This window comes from Papio anubis, chromosome 11 (assembly GCF_008728515.1).
Source record: "Papio anubis isolate 15944 chromosome 11, Panubis1.0, whole genome shotgun sequence".
Taxonomy (NCBI): Eukaryota; Metazoa; Chordata; class Mammalia; order Primates; family Cercopithecidae; genus Papio; species Papio anubis.
Window position 1 is genome coordinate 124,872,760 of NC_044986.1, and position 20,091 is coordinate 124,892,850.

Here is a 20,091-nt window from a genome sequence, read left to right on the forward strand (position 1 = left end):
TTGACACCGCACACCCACCTGGTAGCTTCCATACTGACACCGCACGTCCGCCTGGTAGCTTCCGTACTGACACTGCACATCTACCTGGTAGCTTCTGTACTGATACTGCACATCCACCTGGTGGTTTCTGTACTGACACTGCATATGTTGCAGGGTGTAATGACCCGGAGGTGGTAACAGTTATTGCCGACCAGAGTTTACATTCTAAAAAGGAGAGAGAAAATCACTCTATCACACCACTAAGCGACAATGATGATTTCCACTTGGATGTTAGCAAATCAGATAGTATCATTCCTGTTGGTCTAGATAGAAATTTAAGTCCCAAGAGGCCTATCACTGCAGTGAGATTTGGAAATGGGTGTCTCTCAGGTCATGCTAATTCAAGAGAAGCAGCCCCAAGCCAGCTTGATGACTGCTGGGAGCTGGAACCTGTTCCCGGGCTAGTCAGGAAGGCGCAGCGCAGAGGGGACTGCAGCCTGGAGGCCAGAAGTTCCCTGCTGCCAGACAGAGGAGAGGTGTCTCTGCAGTCTGAAAATAGTGCCTTTTACCAAGAAGAGGACAGAAGTGGCGTTTTGAAGGCTGAGGGTCATGGTGTCAGGGCTTTTGAATCGAAATCTTGGTGTCACATAGATGAGGCTGCAGCACAGACCTGTGACCAAACTTGTATGAAGCGTTTGGTGGACACGGAGGGGATGGTGCAGAGGACAGACGGCCTAAAGCCTAGCATGGCACAAGGAGTGCCACCCAATGGCAAGTCTCCCAGTCACTCCAGATCTCTTCACAGTAACTGTATTTCCTCCATATTTGTTTTCACCTGCGCAGAGGAAGAAGAGAGGGAAACAAGCCCAGGTGACAAAACAGAGGGTGAAATATGTGTGAAGAGTTCATTCAGTGTGTCACAAGACCAGCTGAGTGACCCTCAAAGGTTAGAAAGTGGTGAAAAAGAATCACTGCAAGCAAAGTATAGAGAGACAACTGAAGATGACATAGAGACTGTCAAGTCAGATTCTAAAACAACCTGTGAGGGGGAAACAGGCACACAAAGATATGAGGCAGTGCCACGTCAGGATATACTCTCCTGCGTTAGTTCTAGTACAACGGAGAACGCTGATTTTGAAACTAATCAAATAGAAAAAAATTATGAAACACACCGAGTATACAACTGCAAATATAATGGTCTTAATGTTATACCACCGTTAAGTCCGAGTTTTAATCCAGTTATACAGAAGTCAGAAATAGTAGAGAATTCTGTTAGTAGTGGTAAAAGCGCAAAATGGAAGGGAATTTACTGTGAATCAATTGAAGACGCTCCTGGTATCTTTGGTCCTAATACATCAGGGTTGAGTAGACCAAAACTAACACGTAAAGAAGAGGAAGAGAGACTTTATTTGGAGAAAGATAGTATTGATCCCAAAATTATTGACTGCCTGGGTCCATATGGGACAAATGAACGTGCACACCGTTTCAAAGAAGGAAACACCAAGTCCACTCTTAAACAGTTGACTTTAAATGGTGAAATGGGTTTTATGGGAAATGCTAAGGTGAGTTTTGAGAAAATAGAGTCACGTGACACTTCCAGTGGGCATTTCTTTTTGGTTGGTGTTGATCCCGCCCTAGTGGACAGATACACAGCTGCCCCCTGCAATGCGGCCCAGGGGATTCCCGCTGTCCCCGTGGACAACAAAGACACTGTCGTACCAAGTAGTGGCCACATTTCATCACTCACAGAAGGTATCCTAAATAGATCTGAACATCCCTCAAAAGTGAATTGGCAGAGTGTCCCAGAAGGAGTCTCCTGTTTTTTGAGTGAATTTTCTTATTACCCAATGGGAGGGTTAGGAAATCCAGTATTTTCTGAAAGACTAGCCAGTGGTTGTGGTGGGTATCAAGTGCGCTATCTCTGGACTAATACAGTCACAAAAGGTGCACTAGAAGGTGAAACAGTATTTAGTGAGGATCTACACCACAAGCCACAGGGCTTGGAAATTGCTTCGTTTTCAGAAAACACTCCTCAGCTACCGGTGTCAGAGGACGGTGTTATTTGGGGATGGCATGATAGAGACGGACAGTTCGTAAGTATGTTTTCTCTGTTTTACTGTTGTGCTGCAGTATGCTAGGCTATACATTTTAATTTTTTAATTACTTTTATTTATTTTTTGAGACAGAGTCTGACTCTGTCACCCAGGTCGAGTGGTGCGATCTCGGCTTACTACAGCCTCCACCTCCCAAGTTCAGGTGATTGCCGGGTTCAAGTAATTTTCGTGACTCAACCTCCCAAGTAATTGGGATTACAGGCATGTGCTACTACGCCTGGCTAATTTTTGTATTTTTAAAGACGGGATTTCGCTATGTTGGCCAGACTGGTTTTGAACTCCTGACCTCAGGAGATCCACCCGCCTCAGCCTCCCAAAGTGCTGACATTACAGGCATGAGCCACCAGGCCAGCCCATTTTAATTGTTTTTAACTTAAAATTAATAAAGATTTATTCTAAACAGTGGGTAGTTGTTTGAATACTTATATATGGCTGTGAATTACTCTAACAATGATTTCCAGATTGGAGAATATGAATTCTTGTTTGGTGTACTTAAGCCAGAGTTTGTGTGCAAACTCTTGTTAGCACTAAAGCATGCCCTGCTAGTTGTCCTACACAGCTCTGTGTTGACTTTTTTCTGTCTGTGAATTTTGCCAGCTCTTCTGTCTTCCTGGCCGCAGTGCAGTCAGAGCCCTTTGAGGGCATCTTATCTCGTGGGCAGTGTAGTTGATTTAGTAAGCCTGTGAGCCCATTGAAGGTGTAAGTCACACTGCAAAAGACAAACTTATCTAAAAATCTGGCCGGGCGCGGTGGCTCACGCCTGTAATCCCAGCACTTTGGGAGGCCGAGACGGGCGGATCACGAGGTCAGGAGATCGAGACCATCCTGGCTAACACGGTGAAACCCCGTCTCTACTAAAAAATACAAAAAACTAGCCGGGCGAGGTGGCGGGCGCCTGTAGTCCCAGCTACTCGGGAGGCTGAGGCAGGAGAATGGCGTGAACCCGGGAGGCGGAGCTTGCAGTGAGCTGAGATCCGGCCACTGCACTCCAGCCTGGGCGACAGAGCAAGACTCCGTCTCAAAAAAAAAAAAAAAAATCTGTGCTTCCTGATATCTTTGTATGTGTCTGAGGCAGGTAGAATTTGCTGCTTTTAACTGACTATAAAATCTTGGTTCTGTCTTCTTGCAGTTACAATCATTGTGGAGTTCTTTCTCTTTCAGAACCCCAAGATGGGGCTGCCCCTCTGGTTTGGAAGAAGCTTAGCAAATGATTCTATGGGCAGCTAATTTGAACATCTTTCTAGAAGTTCTGTAATAAATGGCAACATTCAACAACAGGAAATTAGTTTTGCTCACAAAACAGACATTTCTTGAAGCAGTGTGATTGAAAGCACATACTCAGAGTAGCAAGATCTCATTATTCAGCCAGTGGTTTATTTGTGATTTTTGTGGGCAATGAAGCAAGAAAAAGTATTGATATTAAGGAGATAAAGATGACTTAAATGTCAACACTTACTGTATGGAAATAAACAAGTAGAAATCCCCTTCTATAACGTAAGGAATGATCCATCAACCTCTTTTACTTCCATGCCCACATTGGGAGTTTTTCTGGAGAGAGTTATGTTCAAATTCATTAGTTTTGCTCCTTAAATGGTTGTGGAGGCAAAACAGTATAAAACTACATCTTTAAGATAATCTGCAGTTAATCTTTTACAGAAGTGACGTAATTTTCAGTTGGTTACCAGTGTCACTGCCTCAGATGTCAACACAGAGCATAAATGATGCCTAAGTGAGAGGTGTGCTTCCAGTTTTAAATTAGCTTTTCCATTATGAGGTATTCCCAAACAGTATTCTAATATGAGGCATTACCACATTTAACGATGGTGCCTTGCCTTTCAGAACTTCAGTTTTCAAAGTGCTGTTACAGGTGTCTTTTTTTGTAGCAAATCTTAATATAACAATTGTTACTCCATTTCACAAATGAAGAACTGGAGGTAGAGCCTTGTATGGTTCCGGAGTCAGCAAATTGCCCTGAATTACTAAACTTTTTAGTGCATCTCTAGGAGTGGTTGGGGCTTGCATGGAATATTTCTTTCCCCCGTCTCTCACCTGCTTTCTATGCCTCATTGGCCAGTCCCCCTTCTGCAGTATTAGTCACTCTGGTTCCTACTCAGTAACTTGTCAGAGAGACTGTTGTGTCTCATGTCCATAGTATACAAACTTATTAGTTGATATGTTATTTTTCAAAGTGGAGCCTAGTGTTTCTCACAGGGTGGGTGGGGTAGAAGGGTTTATTTAAGCATCTGAACTCAGGCATGTTCACTTTGGAATGTGGCTGTTAAGGTCCGCTTACCTGTGGTTTTAATAACCATTGCTTGGCCATACATTTTTAATGGAAAAAATAAGACTTATAGTCAAGTAGACGACACTGGAGTTTGTTTGTTTATTTATTTATTTAAAGGATAGAGTCTTGCTCTGTCGCCCAGGCTGGAGTGCAGGGGTGCCATCTCGGCTCACTGCAACCTCCGCCTCCTGAGTTCAAATGATTCTCCTGCCTCAGCCTCCTGAGTAGCTGGGATTACAGGTGTGTGCCACCACACCTAGCTAATTTTGTATTTTTAGTAGAGACGGGGGTTTCATCATGTTGGCCAGCCTGGCCTTGAACTCCTGACCTCAAGTGATCTGCCCATCTTGGCCTCCCAACATGCTGGGATTACAGGCATGAGCCACCACACCCGGCCCGACGCTGGAGTTCTTGATAACCATTTAGAGTTCCATATGACTGCAAGAGAATAGCCATATTTTATAGAAATAGTAGGAGATTCAGATCTTTGTTTAATACAAACTATTTCTCTTGTAAATTATAAGTTAATGAACTCTTGGTGAATGTTGTATTTTGCTGAACACAATTGCTTAGAATCTAACTTTCTAATTAACCATCGTTTTTATGGGCAAGTTACTTAACCTTTCTCTGCCTTGGTTTTTTCATTTGTGAAATGAGTCCAGTTAATAACTGCCTCCAAGACTTGTTCTAATTCAGTACAAGGAAGTGCGTAGAATGTGCTCAGCACACGGTAGATCCTTGAATGTCATTAAGCCTCAAAAGACGTCTTCATTCTTTCATTCCTGGTCACATCTCTTCAGTCACAGGATTGATTGAACATTTCCTAACTGCATACACTTGATTTGGACTTCTTCACTAAGAGGTAGTCACTGGTTAAGGGTAGAGTCCTAGTCATTTGTGGCATAAAACCTTGCAGAAGTTGTCAAATAGTGGAAAATGTAAATTTATGTTATTTATTAAACATTGATTCATTCCTCATTTATCTTGAGCACCTCCCTACTGAATTCGGGACTGTGCTAGCTATCAGTAGTACTACAGTGAACGGAATGCCCATGGTGACTGCCACCCTGGAATGGGAGGAGCATGAGGGCCATGGGGGCCCCAACAGCCATGCTGTCACTGCTTTCAAAGTGCTGTTGGTCTGTATTAATAAACTACAAAATATATTTTGGTACTGAAGGACACTCAACTGCAAAAGGTGCTAATAATAGAGAAGGTTACTATTAGTTAGTGTTGGGAATTTAAAGCATGTGTAGTATGTGCATGAGCTGAGGGGAGCCAGCGAAGTGGATGGAATGGAACCAAGGCTGGAAAACTGGACTGTGTGGTGGTGGAAAGAGACTGGGTCTAACTAGGAAAGGCGATGCATGGAAGTATTAGAGTAGGAAAGAGAATAGAGAAATGAATTGACAAAGACAACAGAACAGGCGGAAAGGTGTGAATGCTGCCAGAGCCAGTGTTGTGGGTGACCTGTGGCTGTCTCCTGCCCCCTCATGTAGCTCCATGAGCTCTTGTCTGTTTCCTTCACCATCACACCTGCCAGCTCAGCGCTGTGCCTGGCACAAGCATGCTGGTGAACATGTCGGAGGCACTTGTTGGACAGATGGGTTAATGAGAGAGAAGAGTGCAAGTAACACTGTGCAGAAGCAGAGGCCAAAAATGAAATTTAGATGTAATGCAAGAGGGAAAATTGAAGAATTGGTGTTTCTTGATTATAATATTCTTGAAGGAACCCAATTATTTGCCCTATCACCAGTACTTTAAAAAAAGGAAAAAGAATTCCAGATAGGTCCCCATTGAAGCATTTGGTTTTATTGGCATGATGCTCATTGGTGGTCCAGTGACTGGAGGAGCAGGAACGAACAAAGTGTATACCTAAGTTTAACCACATCAGCCGCCTTCTCTCAGTTTCAGAAATAGTTTTATGTTTTTTCCTACCAGCCTCATGACCTGAGCCAATGTGGATTTATTCTGTCTTTTAAAAACTGTTAATGCACCCATTGTTTTCTTGACGGCCCATGGTGGTGCTTCCCAGCCCTTCTCCTGTGTTCTGGGCCACAGAAACTGGTGTGTCTATGCTTCATGCTGGGGTAGTGCAGTGTAACTGCTCCCAGCTTGCAGCCTGGGTCCACGGGGCACCGGGTACCAGGGACCTGTCCCTTCCTCCAGAAACTTTGACTTCCTGCACTGTGGTGTGAAGGTGTGTGGTACATTTGAAAAGGCAAATAATGTGTAAGTTTGTTGAAGGATTGTGTGTTTGGACATTTGACTTTTCTTTAGACTTCAGGGGAGTGCTTCAAGGTGTGTAAGCATAAGAAAGGCTTGTATCAGAAAAAGCAGGGAGTAGGGAGTATCCACATGGTGGGGGACTGTTGTGGGTTTATACTCTATGTCAAGAAGGACCACCAGTCCCCGGTCTCTTGGCAGGATGTTCTGGACAGACGGATGGGAAGAGCGAAAGTGCCAGTGTGCCTAGAGACAGCAAGGAGGTCAGTGTGCTTGGAAGTGGACAAGGCCAGGGAGCAGGGAGCACAGGAGGGCTCTGTGACTGCAGTGGGAACTTCGTCTTTTACTCCAGATGAGCCAAGCTGATGCAGGAGGGCTTTGAGTAGAGGACTGCCCTGTCGGACTAACTGGGCATGCGTGACTGTCGTGATGACCGATGAGCTTGGTATGTGCCAGGCATCATGTTGATGGCAGGAGTTGTTCTGTCTTCCAGGTGAGGTTTAGCCCATGTTCACAGCTGTCCATGGCAGCTTTGGCCTCAGCCCCAGTGATCTGAGAGCCCATTGTCCGGAACACTGGACTAGCAGCCTCATGGTCACCTGTGGATTCTCTATCAAGGTGATACTGAAGCTGTATTGGGAATGGGAACAGGTAGTTCTGTGAAAAATGTGAGATATTTTATCTTCTTCCTCAAAGGATGCCTGAGCTTTCTCATCCTACAGTATCCCTGACAGACCTATTAGAACACCTTTGTTCTTAGGAGCAATTTTCATTTTCTACACCTTTTGTTTATGTGACTTTTTGAAGCTTTCTTTCTTTTTTTTGTTTTAGAGATGGAGTTCTGCTCTGTCGCCCAGGTTGGAGTGCAATGGTGCGATCTCATCTCCCTGTAACCCCTGCCTCCTGAGTTCAAGTGATTCTCTTGCCTCAGCCTCTCAAGTAGCTGGGATTACAGGCGCGCGCCACCACTGCTGGCTAATTTTGTATTTTTAGTAGAGCCGTGTTGCCCAGGCTGGTCATGAACTCCTGGCCTCAGATGATGCGCCCGCTTTGGCCTCCCAAAGTGCTGGGTTTACAGGCGTGAGCCACCGTGCACTGCTGACTTTTTTAAGCTTTCTGTGTAGAATTTTATTCATCTACATTGTATTCAAGTTTGTAAAACCCTGAATTTGATTTTATTAGGAGTCTAGGAAGTCACCAGCTATTCCTCAGGTACAGTTTGTGAAATACTGAATCTTTTGGTGGCAGGCCGGTCCTTCCCCATCTCTGCAAGCCTTGGTCTTGGGAGGAGGAACTTAAAACTTGGGGGGAATTTGATGGAATCCTGACTGCATTTTCTTTTTTTTTTAATTTTGAACCTGATTTCATCCCAAAGGTGTGTGTAAATACATAGGCTGAGCCTTTGGAGCCTGTATCAGATGTCCCTTAACTCTGCATTAAGGAGTAAAATTGTATTTGGTTGACATTTGGATACAAATGTCTGTCTCCTATTTCTTCCTAGGTACCAGCAACTAAGGTTTCAGAGCTGAACCCTAATGCAGAAGTGTGGGGGGCTCCTGTGTTACATCTGGAAGCAAGCAGTGCTGCTGACGGTGTGAGTGCCGCATGGGAGGAGGCGGCTGGCCACCACGCAGACCGTGGCCCACAGGGTAAGTTGAGCATGGCTGTGGTGTGCAGCCCCCGGCTTTCAGGCCTGTGCTTTTGTTGCCATTTTAATCTGTCTTTAAGATGTTGTTGTTCATTCACAACTGTGTCATGGTATGTGGCAGTGCCTGAGAGTCCAGAGGTCTTTTACAATTCAGTTAAAGAAGTTGAGTAACTGCAAGTGTAAGCTTTGTTCTAAGAGAAAGTTATGCTTCTAACCCTGCCTTGGGGTAAACTCCTAACTGTAGGATCGGATGCCAGTGGTGATGGTGACCAGAGCCATGAGAATGCAGCATTGCCAGACCCGCAGGAGTCGGACCCAGCAGACATGAACGCGCTCGCTCTGGGTCCCTCGGAATATGACTCTCTGCCTGAAAATAGCGAGACAGGTAAACATATCTTATGGGTTCATTTTCCCGGGGATTATGGTCTGCTTTATGTATTTTTTTTTATTTAGCATATTAACAGTCTCTGAACAATGTGTCTTTCTTTGCCTCCTTTTAATTCTACTTTAAACTCACTCTTATGTGGATGCAGAGAAGATGAGAGTCCTTGTTTAGGGAGGGTGCCATGGAGCATGTAAGGTCTCAAAAGATGAAACCTGGGCTGGGCACGGTGGCTCACGCCTGTCATCCCAGCACTTTGGGAGGCTGAGGCGGCCGGATCACCAAAAAATTTTTTTAGTAGACATGGGGTTTCACCATGTTAGCCAGGATGGTCTCGATCTGACTTCATGATCCACCCGTCTCAGCCTCCCATGTTTTCATTTTTATTACCACAATTGTTCTTAACCAGTGCCTGTCCCCTCCCCCACCCCACTTGCCATGGACATTTCGTTATCGCAGTGACCAGGGAATGTACTGGGCAGGGCCAGAGAGGCCAGACCTCAATGCTGTAAGGCACAGCCATGCAGAATGATTTCGTTGGCTTAAGACTGTCAAAATCAGAAACTGTCACTTAAGAGGGAAAATGAGTATGTAGATGTTCTGTGACAGTTTTTTGTTTTGTTTTGTTTTTTTAAAAACTTCAGTGGAGCTTGTTGCTTTAAATAATAATTGTTTGGTAAAATGAATGAAGTATTTATAAAGGCACAAAAATTAAGCCATGTTTGTTTCTTGTAAATATAAATTTGCCATCTTGAATTTGCTTAAAGTGAATTTCCTGTCTATATGAGCAGTTTTCTAAATCTGAGGAAGTGCCGGTATTCAGCAATTAATTTGATTATATCCCCCTTGTTAATTTACCAATAACTGGTTAGTGACTTGGGAATGGCAGAACATTGGGATAAATTGGAGTCATGTTAGAGTCCATTGAATTTAAGATGGCAAAGGAAAGGAATCCTCATCATTAAAACAGATTTTTACAGAAGATAAAAGGCCATTATACATTGAAGGAGTGAGAATCCTAATGGCAGGAAGTAAAAGGGGTTCAAAATAAACAATTTAAGTTTCAGACTAAATTGAAATGACCTAATCTTGAACTGGAGTCAGAATTTATACAGAAAATGGAAGATAGATAGGAGGTAGATAGATGTGAAGATTTGTCTTGAGGATAGAAGATGGGTAATGTTATCAACAGTGAAATAACATGTGAAAATCTGCCTGAAGATGGCAGATAAATAATGTTACCAAAAGTGAAATAACATGTTAAAATCTGTCTGAAGATAGGAGATAGGGAACATTATCAAAAGTGAAATAACAGCACATTAAAGTATATTCTGGAAAGTTTAATTTCAAAAGAAGGTGATTCTTTTTAAAGGGGGCATTTAAAACTATTTTCAAAAGAAGAAAAAGAATACCTTCTGCTCTGTCTTCCTCCTTCATCTCCCTCCCACAACTCCTTCCCTCACTCCTATAAAGCATTAGTGAGGCATAACCGATGTACAATAAACATCATATAGTTCAGGTATACCCTAGATTTTCCATAGCTTAAGGAGAATTGAGGAAATAATACATTACTGATTTGTTACCTCTTTCATTCCTCTTTGCTTTGTCCACCCAGTTTGATAAGTTGTTCTGTACCTGTAAAATCCTTATCACAGTCAAGGTCATGAACATCCCAATCACCAGGAAGAGCTTCCTGTGCCCTCTCCTTTCTCCAGGGAACCAGTGGTCTGTTTTCTGTCACTGTATGTCAGTTTGCATTTTGTAGATTTTTTTCTCTTTAAAAAAAAAAAAAAAAATTGAACTCCTGGGCTCCAGAGATCCTCCAGCGTCAGCCCCACAAGTTGCTGGACAGCAGACGTGTGATAGAATTTGACAGTGTGTACTGTTTTTGTCTGACTTAAGTTACTATTTTTGAGATTGATTCATGTTGTAACATGAATTAATCATTTATTTTTATTGCTGAGAAGTATTCATGATATGGATATATCACAGTTTGTTTTTCCGCTCCCCTATTCATGGATTTGGGGATTGTTTTCAAAATGTGGCTTTACCAATAAATAAAGTATTTATAAAAGTGAACATTTGTCAGCAAGATTTCATATAAACTTATGTTTTCATTTCTCTTGGGTAAAATACCTTGGAATGGAGTAGCTGGATCATCTCGTAGGCATGTTTATCCTTTTAAGAAATGGTAAAGCAGTTTTCCAAAGTGGTGGTACCATTTTCTATTCTCAACCAGTAGTAGATTAAAGCACCACATCCTTATGACCCTTATGACCCTTATATTTCCCTAAGGACTAGTATCAAAACATCTTTTTTAAAAAAGACTATTTTTTTAGAGCACTTTTCAGGTTCACAGCAAATTTGAGTGGAAGGCATAGAGATCTCCCATATGCTCCCCTCCCCCCACCCCCACCCGTGCATGGCCTCCTCCGCTGTCCACATTCCCTCACCAGAGGGTGCCTGTGTTATCACTGATCCTCTACTGGCACATCACTCCCCCACCCCCACACATGGGTGGCCTCCTCCGCTGTCCACAGTCCCTCACTAGAGGGCGCCTGTGTTATCACTGATGATCCTGTATTGACACATCACCATCACCTGCAGTCTATAGTTTACATGAGGGCTCACTCTTGGTGGTGTATGTTCTGTGGGTTTGGAGAAATGTATAATGACATGTACCCTCCATTGTAGCATCAGAGAGAGTAGTTTCCCTGCCCTAAAAGTCATACTGTGTTTTGCCTACTCACCCCTCCCTACCCCAACCCCTGGCAACCATTGGTTTTTTCACTGTCTCCATAGTTTTACCTTTTTCAGAATGTCATAGGGTTGGAATCCTGCAGGATGTCGCCTTCTCAGATTGGTTTCTTTCATTTAGTAACATACATTTAAGCTTCCTCCACGTCTTTATGGCTTGGTAACTCATTTCTTTTTAATTTTGTTTTAGGTCAGATTTTTGCTCTTTAATTTTAAAGAGAATGTTTAAGGCTAACCATGGCACTGTTGGGTCTTTCTAGAAATGGGCTTGTGTTTCCTAGTGGTTAGTGATGCCAAGCACCCTTTTTGTTCTTGATGTTTTTATCAGTTGTTTAGGATGAGATTTCTAAAATCCTGTTTAAGATTTACAATTCTGATTTAAAGCGTCCATCTTTTGGCCATTGACATTTAGAATTTTCAGTGGTGTATTTATTCCAGTAGTGACTCAATCCGATAACCTCTTGATGGAAAGTCCAGGATAGATCCTGGAGAGGACATAGAAGAAGCAATTCCAAAGATATCCCCTGTAAAACATTCACGGTCAGGAATGGGCTCAATTAGCAAAGACTCTTGTTGACACAAGCTAACCAGGCAGCAGGAGCTGAGATGACAAAAGCCCCTTACACACGGGACCTCTTATTAAGACAAACTCCGAGCGCTTGACGTGTGCAGAACAAAAAGTCTTGGGTTCCTGTTTTCAGACCGGCCACCTGACCTGAACTGAAAATCGTGTCTCCCCTGATGGTGGAGACCAGAGTGCTCCCACTCGGTCACAGTTCAAGTCTCAAGCACCTAAAACAAGACCCAGAAAACTTTTGTTTCTGAGACCTTCATTTTGGGGTATTGTTTTCTGAGTCCCAACAGAGGTTTCTGTTGATATGTCCTCATCCATGTGCAGTCTCCTAATAGCCCATCAAAGGCAGTCTACATTTGTTACAGTAGTTTTGATCTGTCACACTTCTTTTTTTTCCTTTGGGATTTCCATCTTTCTGCTTGCCTTGCCCACCTGTTCTTACCTGCTGTCTCCTTTATCCATTTGAGCCCTTAGCATCTTATCCTAGTTCTTTTGAATTCCCTGTCTCATAATTCTAACATCCCTGTCATGCCTGGTTCTAAGGCTTGCTCTGTCTTGACATTGTGTTTTTGGCCTTTTGTATGCCTTGTAACTTTCTCGAGAACCAGCTGTGGTGTGCTGGGTGGAAGGCACTGTGGTGACTACATCTTCAGTGCTGTAGGGTGATGTGTGGGTAGGGGACGCCTTCCACAGGAGGCCTGGTAGTCTCAGTCTGTAGTGAGCCCGGGCCTGGACTGTGAAGCTCACAGGAGCTTCTCTTTTTTCCACCCCTCTTAGATGGGGCAGGATGGCTAGAGGAGGCAGGAGCTAGGTATTTCCCTTCCTCTAGGTATGTTCTGCTCTGACTAAACCCCAGCAAGTTGGACTCTGGTTAAACTGTCTTTCCTGAGGGCAGACCTTGTTAAGAAGAACAGAGTGCTCTGGTATTTTTCAAAATGGTTACTTTACTCCTACCCCTGCCAGAAACACAAAGGGATTTTTCTCTCATATTCACTATGAGGACCTGGTTGAGCTCTAGAAAGTATAACTCACAGAAGTGCAGGACCCCCTCACCCGCCAATGACTGGGACTCCCTGCAGTTTTTAACTCTCAGACTTGGTCACCCTGAGCATCCAGCAGTTCATCAGTTCCAGGGCAGTGTTTTCTGTCCTCGCCCTGGTTCCTGCAAAAGTTTCTGCTCCATACGTTGTGATCGCTTCTCTATTCATCTGTCTGTCTGTCTGTCCGATATGGCAGCAGTTATTTGCCTTGTGACCTTACTTAGGATCTAAGAAGAGTTGTTAATTGTTCTGTTTTTTTAGATTTTTTACTTGTCAGACCAGAGTGATAACTTCCAGGCTCTCACTTGCAGCATTTTTTTGTAATGCATATATCTTACTTGATGTTGTGTCTGTTTGTGCATTTTCTTACTGGGTTGTTTTATTATTCACTTTTGATAGTTATTTCTATGTTTTGGATATAAGTCCAGATATGCAATATACTTTGTTCTCCTAAGAGTATTTTTGAGAAACAGTTTGAAAATTTCTTATATAATCAAGTTTATCATTTTTTTCTTTTATGGTTCTTCCTATTGGTTTATATTCCTCCTATAAGTTTAATTGCTTTAGATTTTACATTTCTAGGTCCATTTTAGGTTAGTTTTTGTATAACGTATGAAATATGGATGAAAGTTATTTTCATTTTGTGTGTAGGAATCTGCGGCTGTTTGTTGAAAGGCTTCTCTCCACCAGCGCTGCCTTTGCACCTTTGTCAGAAGTCATTTGTCTGTGTGGGTCTGGGTTTATTTTTGGACTGTCTCTTCTGTGCCATCGATGCACTGGCCCGCTCTGACCCCAGTAGTGCACTGCTTGGCTTGTCGGCATAGCTTGCTTTATTGTGCTTCTCTTCATTGTGCTTTGCAGCTACCATGTTCTTTATAAATTGAAGATTTTTGGCAACCCTGCATCAAGCAAGTAATTGGCACCATTTTTCCAATAGCATGGTATTCACTTCATGTCTCTGTGTCACATTTTTGTAATTCTTACAGTATTTTAAGCGTTTTCATTATTATTAATGCTAATGGTGATCGGTAATCTTCGGTGTTTTGTACTACTGCCATTGTTTTGGTTTTGGGGCGCCAGGAGCCACGCCTTTTTTTTTTTGAGACTCACTGTCTCCCAGGCTGGAGTGCAGTGGCGCGATCTTGGCTCACTGCAAGCTCCGCCTCCCGGGTTCCCGCCATTCTCCTGCCTCAGCCTCCCGAGTAGCTGGGACCACAGGCGCCGCCACCACGCCCGGCTAATTTTTTGTATTTTTTTTTTTTTAGAGATGGGGTTTCACCATGTTAGCCAGGATGGTCTCGATATCCTGACCTCGTGATCCGCCTGTCTCGGCCTCCCAAAGTGCTGGGATTACAGGCTTGTGCGGAGCCACGCCTTTTGAGATGGCAAACTGAATCTATGAATGATGTGCGTGTCCCCACTGCTCCACTAACTGGCTGTTCCCTTGTCTCTCTCTCTCTTTGCTTGGGCCTTCCTGTTCCCTGAGACATGACGGTATTGAAATTAGGCGGTTAATAACCCTACATTCCCTCCTCTAAGGGTTCCAGTGAAAGGAAGAGTTTTACTTATCTCAATTTTAATCAAAAACTAGAAATGATTAAGCTAGTGAGCAAGGCATGTCAAAGGCTGAGATAGGCCGAAAACTAGGTCTCTGGAGCCAAACAGTTAGCCAAGCTGTAAATGCAAAGGAAAAGTCATTGAAGGAAATTAAGTGCCCCTCCAGTGAACCCAGAAATGATAAGAAAGCAAAACAGCCTTTTTGCTGAGGTGAAGAAACTTTGATCTGGATAGAAAAACCAGTCACAACATTCTCTTAAGCCAAAGCCTAATCCAGAGCAAGACCCTAACTCTCTTCAGTTCTGTGAAGGCTGAGAGGTGAGGAAGCTGCAGAAGAAAAGTGTGAAGCTCATAGAGGTTAGTTCATGAAGTTAAAGAAAAGAAGCCGTCTCCATAACGTAAAACGCAAGGTGAAACAGCAAGTATCCGGAAGATCTGGGTAAGATAATCGATGAAGATGACTACAGTGAACGACACATTTTCAATGGAGACAAAATAGCCTTATATTAGGAGGAGATGTCATCTAGGACTTTCATAGCTAAAGAGAAGAAGTTAATCCTGGTTTCAACATTAGAAACCGACTCTCTTGTTAGGGGCTAATGGAGCTGGTGACTTTAACTTGAGGCCAGTGCTCATTTACCGTTTACCATCCTGAAAATCCTTGGCCCCGTAAGAATTATGCTAGATTTGCTCTTCCTGTGTTCTGTAAGTGGAACAACAAAGCCTGGATGACAGGACATCTGTTTACATCATGGTTTAGTGAATATTTTAAGCTTACTGTTCAGACCTACTGCTCAGGAAAAAAAAAAAAAAGGTATTTTTTAGACTTTAATTTCTCATTGAAAATATACCTAGTCACCCAAGAGCTCTGACTGGTAGTTGTACAAGGAGACGAATGTTGATTTCATGTCTGCTAACACAACATCCGTTCTGTAGCCCATGGATCAAGGAGTCATTGTGATTTTCAAATTTTCTTATTTAAAAAATACATTTCATAAGGCTCTCGCTGCTATAGATGATGGTTCCTCTGATGGATTCTGGAAAGGAGTCACCATTCTAGATGCTGTTAAGAACATTTGTGGTTCATGAGGGAAGGTCAAAATGTCAACATTAACCAGAAACATTGATTCCAACCCTCATGGAGGACTTTGAGGGGTTCACAACTCCAGTGGAGAAAGTCACTGCAAATGTAGTAGAAATAGGAAGAGAATTGGAATCAGAAGTAGAGCCTGAAAATATGACTGAATTGCTGCAATCTCATGTACAGCTTGAATGTGTAAAACTTGTTTCTTATGGATGAGCAAAGAAAATGGTTTCTTGAGTTAGAATCTATTCCTGGTGAAGATGCTGTGAATATTGTTGAAATGACAACAAAGGATTTAGAATATTCCATAAACCTAGTTGATAAAGCAGCAGCAGGGTTTGAGAAGAGTGACTCTAATTTTTAAAGAAGTCCCACTGTTGATAAAATGGTATCAAACAGCATTACACGCTGCAGAGAAATCTTTGGTGAAAGTGCTGTTTTCTTAAGAAATTGCCACAGCCACCCAAGTTTTCAGCAACCTCTATCCTGAACAGTCAGCCCTCATCATCAAGGCAGGACCAGCAGAAAAGATTATTATTTGCTGAAGGCTCAGATGATCGTTAACATTTTCCAACAATAGATTATTTTTATTGGGACATAATCTCACTCCGTCGTTTAGGCTGGAGTGCAGTGGCACGATCACAGCTCATGGCAGCCTCTGCCTCCGGGGTTCAAGTGATTCTTGCGCCTCAGCCTCCCAAGTAGCTGGGACTACAGGCGTGTGCCACCATGCCCAGCTAATTTTTAAATTTTTATTAGAGATAGGGTTTTGCCATGTTAGCCAGGCTGGTCTTGAACTTCTGACCCCAAGTGTTCCACCTGCCTCAGCCTCCCAAAGTGCTGGAATTGCAGGCTGGAGCCAGCATGCCCAGCCGTCATTAGAGTATTTTTAAATGAAGGTATTGTAGTTTTTTTATTTTTTTTAAAAGGACATACTGCTATCTCACATTTAATATACAACAGTTTAGTGCACTCATAACTTTTATATTCACTGGGAAAACAGAATTTTGTGTGACTTGCTTGATTGCAGTGCTCTGGAACTGAACCCATGATATCTCTGAGGTATGCCTGTACAGGCATAATTCTTGAAATTAGGTAGTGATAGCCTCCCAACTTTATTTTTCAGAGTTACTTCTTAAATTCTAGTTCCTGTGCATTTCCATGCAAATTAGAATGAGGTTGTTAATATCTACAAAGTGCTGAGATTTCTGTTGGGGGTTCATTGAATCTCTAGATCAGCTGGAGAACGTTGACATCTGAACAATATCCATGAACAAGATATATCTCTTACTTGTTTAGATCTTCTTTAATTTCTCTGAGAAGTATTTTTTGGTTTTCAGTGTACTGGTCTTTTACATCTTTTATCCCGTTTATACGTATTTTTTATTTTTTGGTGCTATTGTAAGTGATTTTTAAAATTAGTATTTGCAGTTGTTGGTTACTAGTATATCAAAACATTAATTTTTATATACTGAGTCCAAACCCAGAAATTTTGTTATGCTCACTTACTAGTTTTAGGCACTTTTTTGTAGGTTACATTGGATTTTCTACATAGATGATTGGATTATTATAGAATAAAGACCGTTTTACTTTCTTTCCAATCTTGAGGCCTTTTATTTCTTTATCCTGCCCCGTTGTACTAGTAGGCCCTCCAATACAAAGGTGAACAGAAGTGGAAACAACGGACAAACATTTGGCTTGTCCCCGGTCTTGTGAGAGGCACTCAGTATTTCCCCATTAAGTGTAACGTTAGTGGTGGTTTTAGGTGTGTGCCCTTTATCACGTGGATGAGGCGCTCTTCTTTTCCTGGTTTGCTGAGAGATTTTTATGAGGAATGAATATTGTAATTTGTCATCTATGCAGATAGGCATATATTTGTTGTTTTTTAGTGTGTTAGGATGAATTGTATTAATTGTTTTTCAAATGTGATACCAACGTTCATGGTCTAAACCTCCGTAGATCGGGATACAGTGTATTTTGGATATACTATTAGATTCCATTTACCAAAACTTTGCTTAGAATTTTCACACCTGAGATCTTGGTTTCTAGTTTTCATATCAGTGTTTTTCATTCTATTTAAGTTTTTGGGAGAGGTTATGTATTATTTCTTCCTCATATGAGGAAACAAGTCATGTGGGCAGGAGTTTTCCTTTTTTTCTTCTTTCCTTTCTTTCTTTCTTACTAAACTTACTTTATTTAGTTACTTACAGAGTCTTGGTCTGCCACCCAGGTTGGAGTACAGTAGTATGATCATGGCTCACTCATTCCCAACCTCCTGGTCTCAGGCGATTCTCCCGCCTTAGCCTCCCAAGTAGCTGGGACTACAGTAGCACACCACAATGTTTGGCTAATTTTTGTATTTTCTGTAGAGACGGAGTTTCACCATGTTGCCCAGGCTGGTCTCTGTACTCCTGAGCTCAAGCGATCCGCTCACCTCAGCCTCTCCAAGTGCTGAGATTACAAGTGTGAGCCACTGCATCCCACCTGGGCAGGAGTTTTATTTGTGGGAAAGCTTTCAACTACAGTTTCTTTTTTCATAGTGCTACCCATTTATTTCTTCTCGAGGGAGCTTTGGTTTATGTATTTACAAAGATTTGGTCTATTTCATCTGAGTTGTGGGATTTGCGGCACAGAGTTGCTCATAATACTCTGTTATCACCTGTGAAATCTGTAGTCATGCTACATCACTCATCCCTGTTACTGGTCATTTGTGTCGTCTTTATAACCCCAATCGATCTGGGTAGAAGTTTGCTAGTTTTATTGACCTTATCAAAAAGTGTTTTCCGTTGGTCATGGTGGCTCACGCCTGTAATCCCAAGCACTTTGAGAGGCTGAGGCGGGCAGATCACCTGAGGTCAAGAGTTCGAGACCAGCCTGGCCAACATAGTGAAACCCCATCTCTACTAAAAATACAAAAATTAGCCAGGTGTGGTAGTGGGCGCCTGTGGTCCCAGCTACTTGGGAGGCTGAGGCAAGTTTACTGCTTGAACCCAGGAGATGAAGGTTGCAGTGAACCAGGATCGCACCATTGCACTCCAGCATGGGGGACAGAGGAAAACTGCATCTCAAAAAAAAAAAAAAAAGTTAGTGTTTTCATTTTATCGACTTTTCTCATTTATTTTACTCTTTCCTATTTCATTGTCTTTCTTCTGATGTTTGTAATGTACTCTCTTCTGATTTCTTTGGGTTTAATTTACCCTTTCTCCTGTGTCCTAAGGTAGAAGCAGAGCTCATTAATACAAGGCCTTTCTTATTTTCTGATACAGTCATTTAGTTTCACTATTTTCCCCATCAGTAGTGCTTAAGCAGAATCTCTGGAATTTAGATGCCTTGTTTCATTTTCAGTTACTTCCAAATACTTTATTTCTTTTTTCATTTTTTTTTCTTTGATTCATAGGTAATACAGAGGTATTTGATTTAGTTTACAAATATTTGGGGGTTTTCCAGGGATCTTGCTTTTATTAATTTCTGGTTTAATTTCATTATGGTCAAAGAACATACTTTGTATGACTTGAATTTCTTTAAATATATTGTCTTGTTTTATGGCTTCAAATATGGGCTGTCTTGTTAAATATTCCATTGGTCCTTGAGAAGAGTGTGTGTTTTGCTGTTGCTGTGGGGAACATTTTGTCAGTGTTAATGAGGTCAGGTTGAGTGACAGTGTTCAGGATTACTATGCGCTTCCTGATTTCTGCCTAATTGTTCTGTCAGCTATTGAAAGAAAGGTTCTATTAATTTATGCATTTGTCTGTTTATCCTTTTAGGGTTTTTTTTGTTTGTTTGGTTGGTTTTTTTTTTTGAGACGGAGTCTCGCTCTGTCGCCCAGGCTGGAGTGCAGTGGCCAGATCTCAGCTCACTGCAAGCTCTGCCTCCCGGGTTCACGCCATTCTCCTGCCTCAGCCTCCCAAGTAGCTGGGACTACGGGCGCCCGCCACCTCACCCAGCTAGTTTTTTTGTATTTTTTTTAGTAGAGACGGGGTTTCACTGTGTTAGCCAGGATGGTCTCGATCTCCTGACCTCGTGATCTGCCCGTCTCGGCCTCCCAAAGTGCTGGGATTATAGGCTTGAGCCACCGCGCCCGGCCTATCCTTTTAGTTTTTTATCAGTTTTTGCTTCATGTATTTGAAGACTTGTTAAGATTTTTGTGGCCTCTTGATTGATTGACCCCTGTCTTTATCTTTAGTAATAGTATTTGCTCTCAATTTACTTTGTCTCATGTTAATGTAATCACTCCAGGTTTCTTTTGACTAGCCTTAATATGGTATACCTTATATCCTTTTTACTTTAACCTATTTGTGTATTTAATAAAGTGCATTTGTTGTAGATAAGATAACATTTGGGTTTTGCTTTTTTGTCTTCTATTTAGAATGTTAACATTTAGTGTGGTAATTGCTTTGGTTCGGTTTAGGTCTCTCATCTTGCTGTTGGTTTTAGAATAGTTTTAGA

General features: G+C 42.3%; 2 protein-coding genes across 4 annotated transcripts in view; both read left to right on the top strand.

Annotated features, from left to right (window-relative positions):
• ADARB2 (adenosine deaminase RNA specific B2 (inactive)) overlaps positions 1 to 20,091 on the top strand; it is a 672,719-nt gene that overhangs the window by 456,282 nt on the left and 196,346 nt on the right. The window lies entirely within an intron of this gene.
• LARP4B (La ribonucleoprotein 4B) overlaps positions 7 to 20,091 on the top strand; it is a 64,153-nt gene continuing 44,068 nt past the window's right edge. For 2 of the 3 annotated variants that reach the window (XM_009213869.4, XM_009213870.4), the window contains exons 1-3: positions 7 to 2,072; positions 8,105 to 8,252; positions 8,496 to 8,636. In XM_009213869.4, the coding sequence (XP_009212133.3) occupies positions 666 to 2,072; positions 8,105 to 8,252; positions 8,496 to 8,636 (1,696 nt within the window). In that variant the 5' untranslated portion in view covers positions 7 to 665. The remainder of the gene's footprint in view (positions 2,073 to 8,104; positions 8,253 to 8,495; positions 8,637 to 20,091) is intronic. The other variant, XM_031652559.1, reaches the window with a different exon arrangement.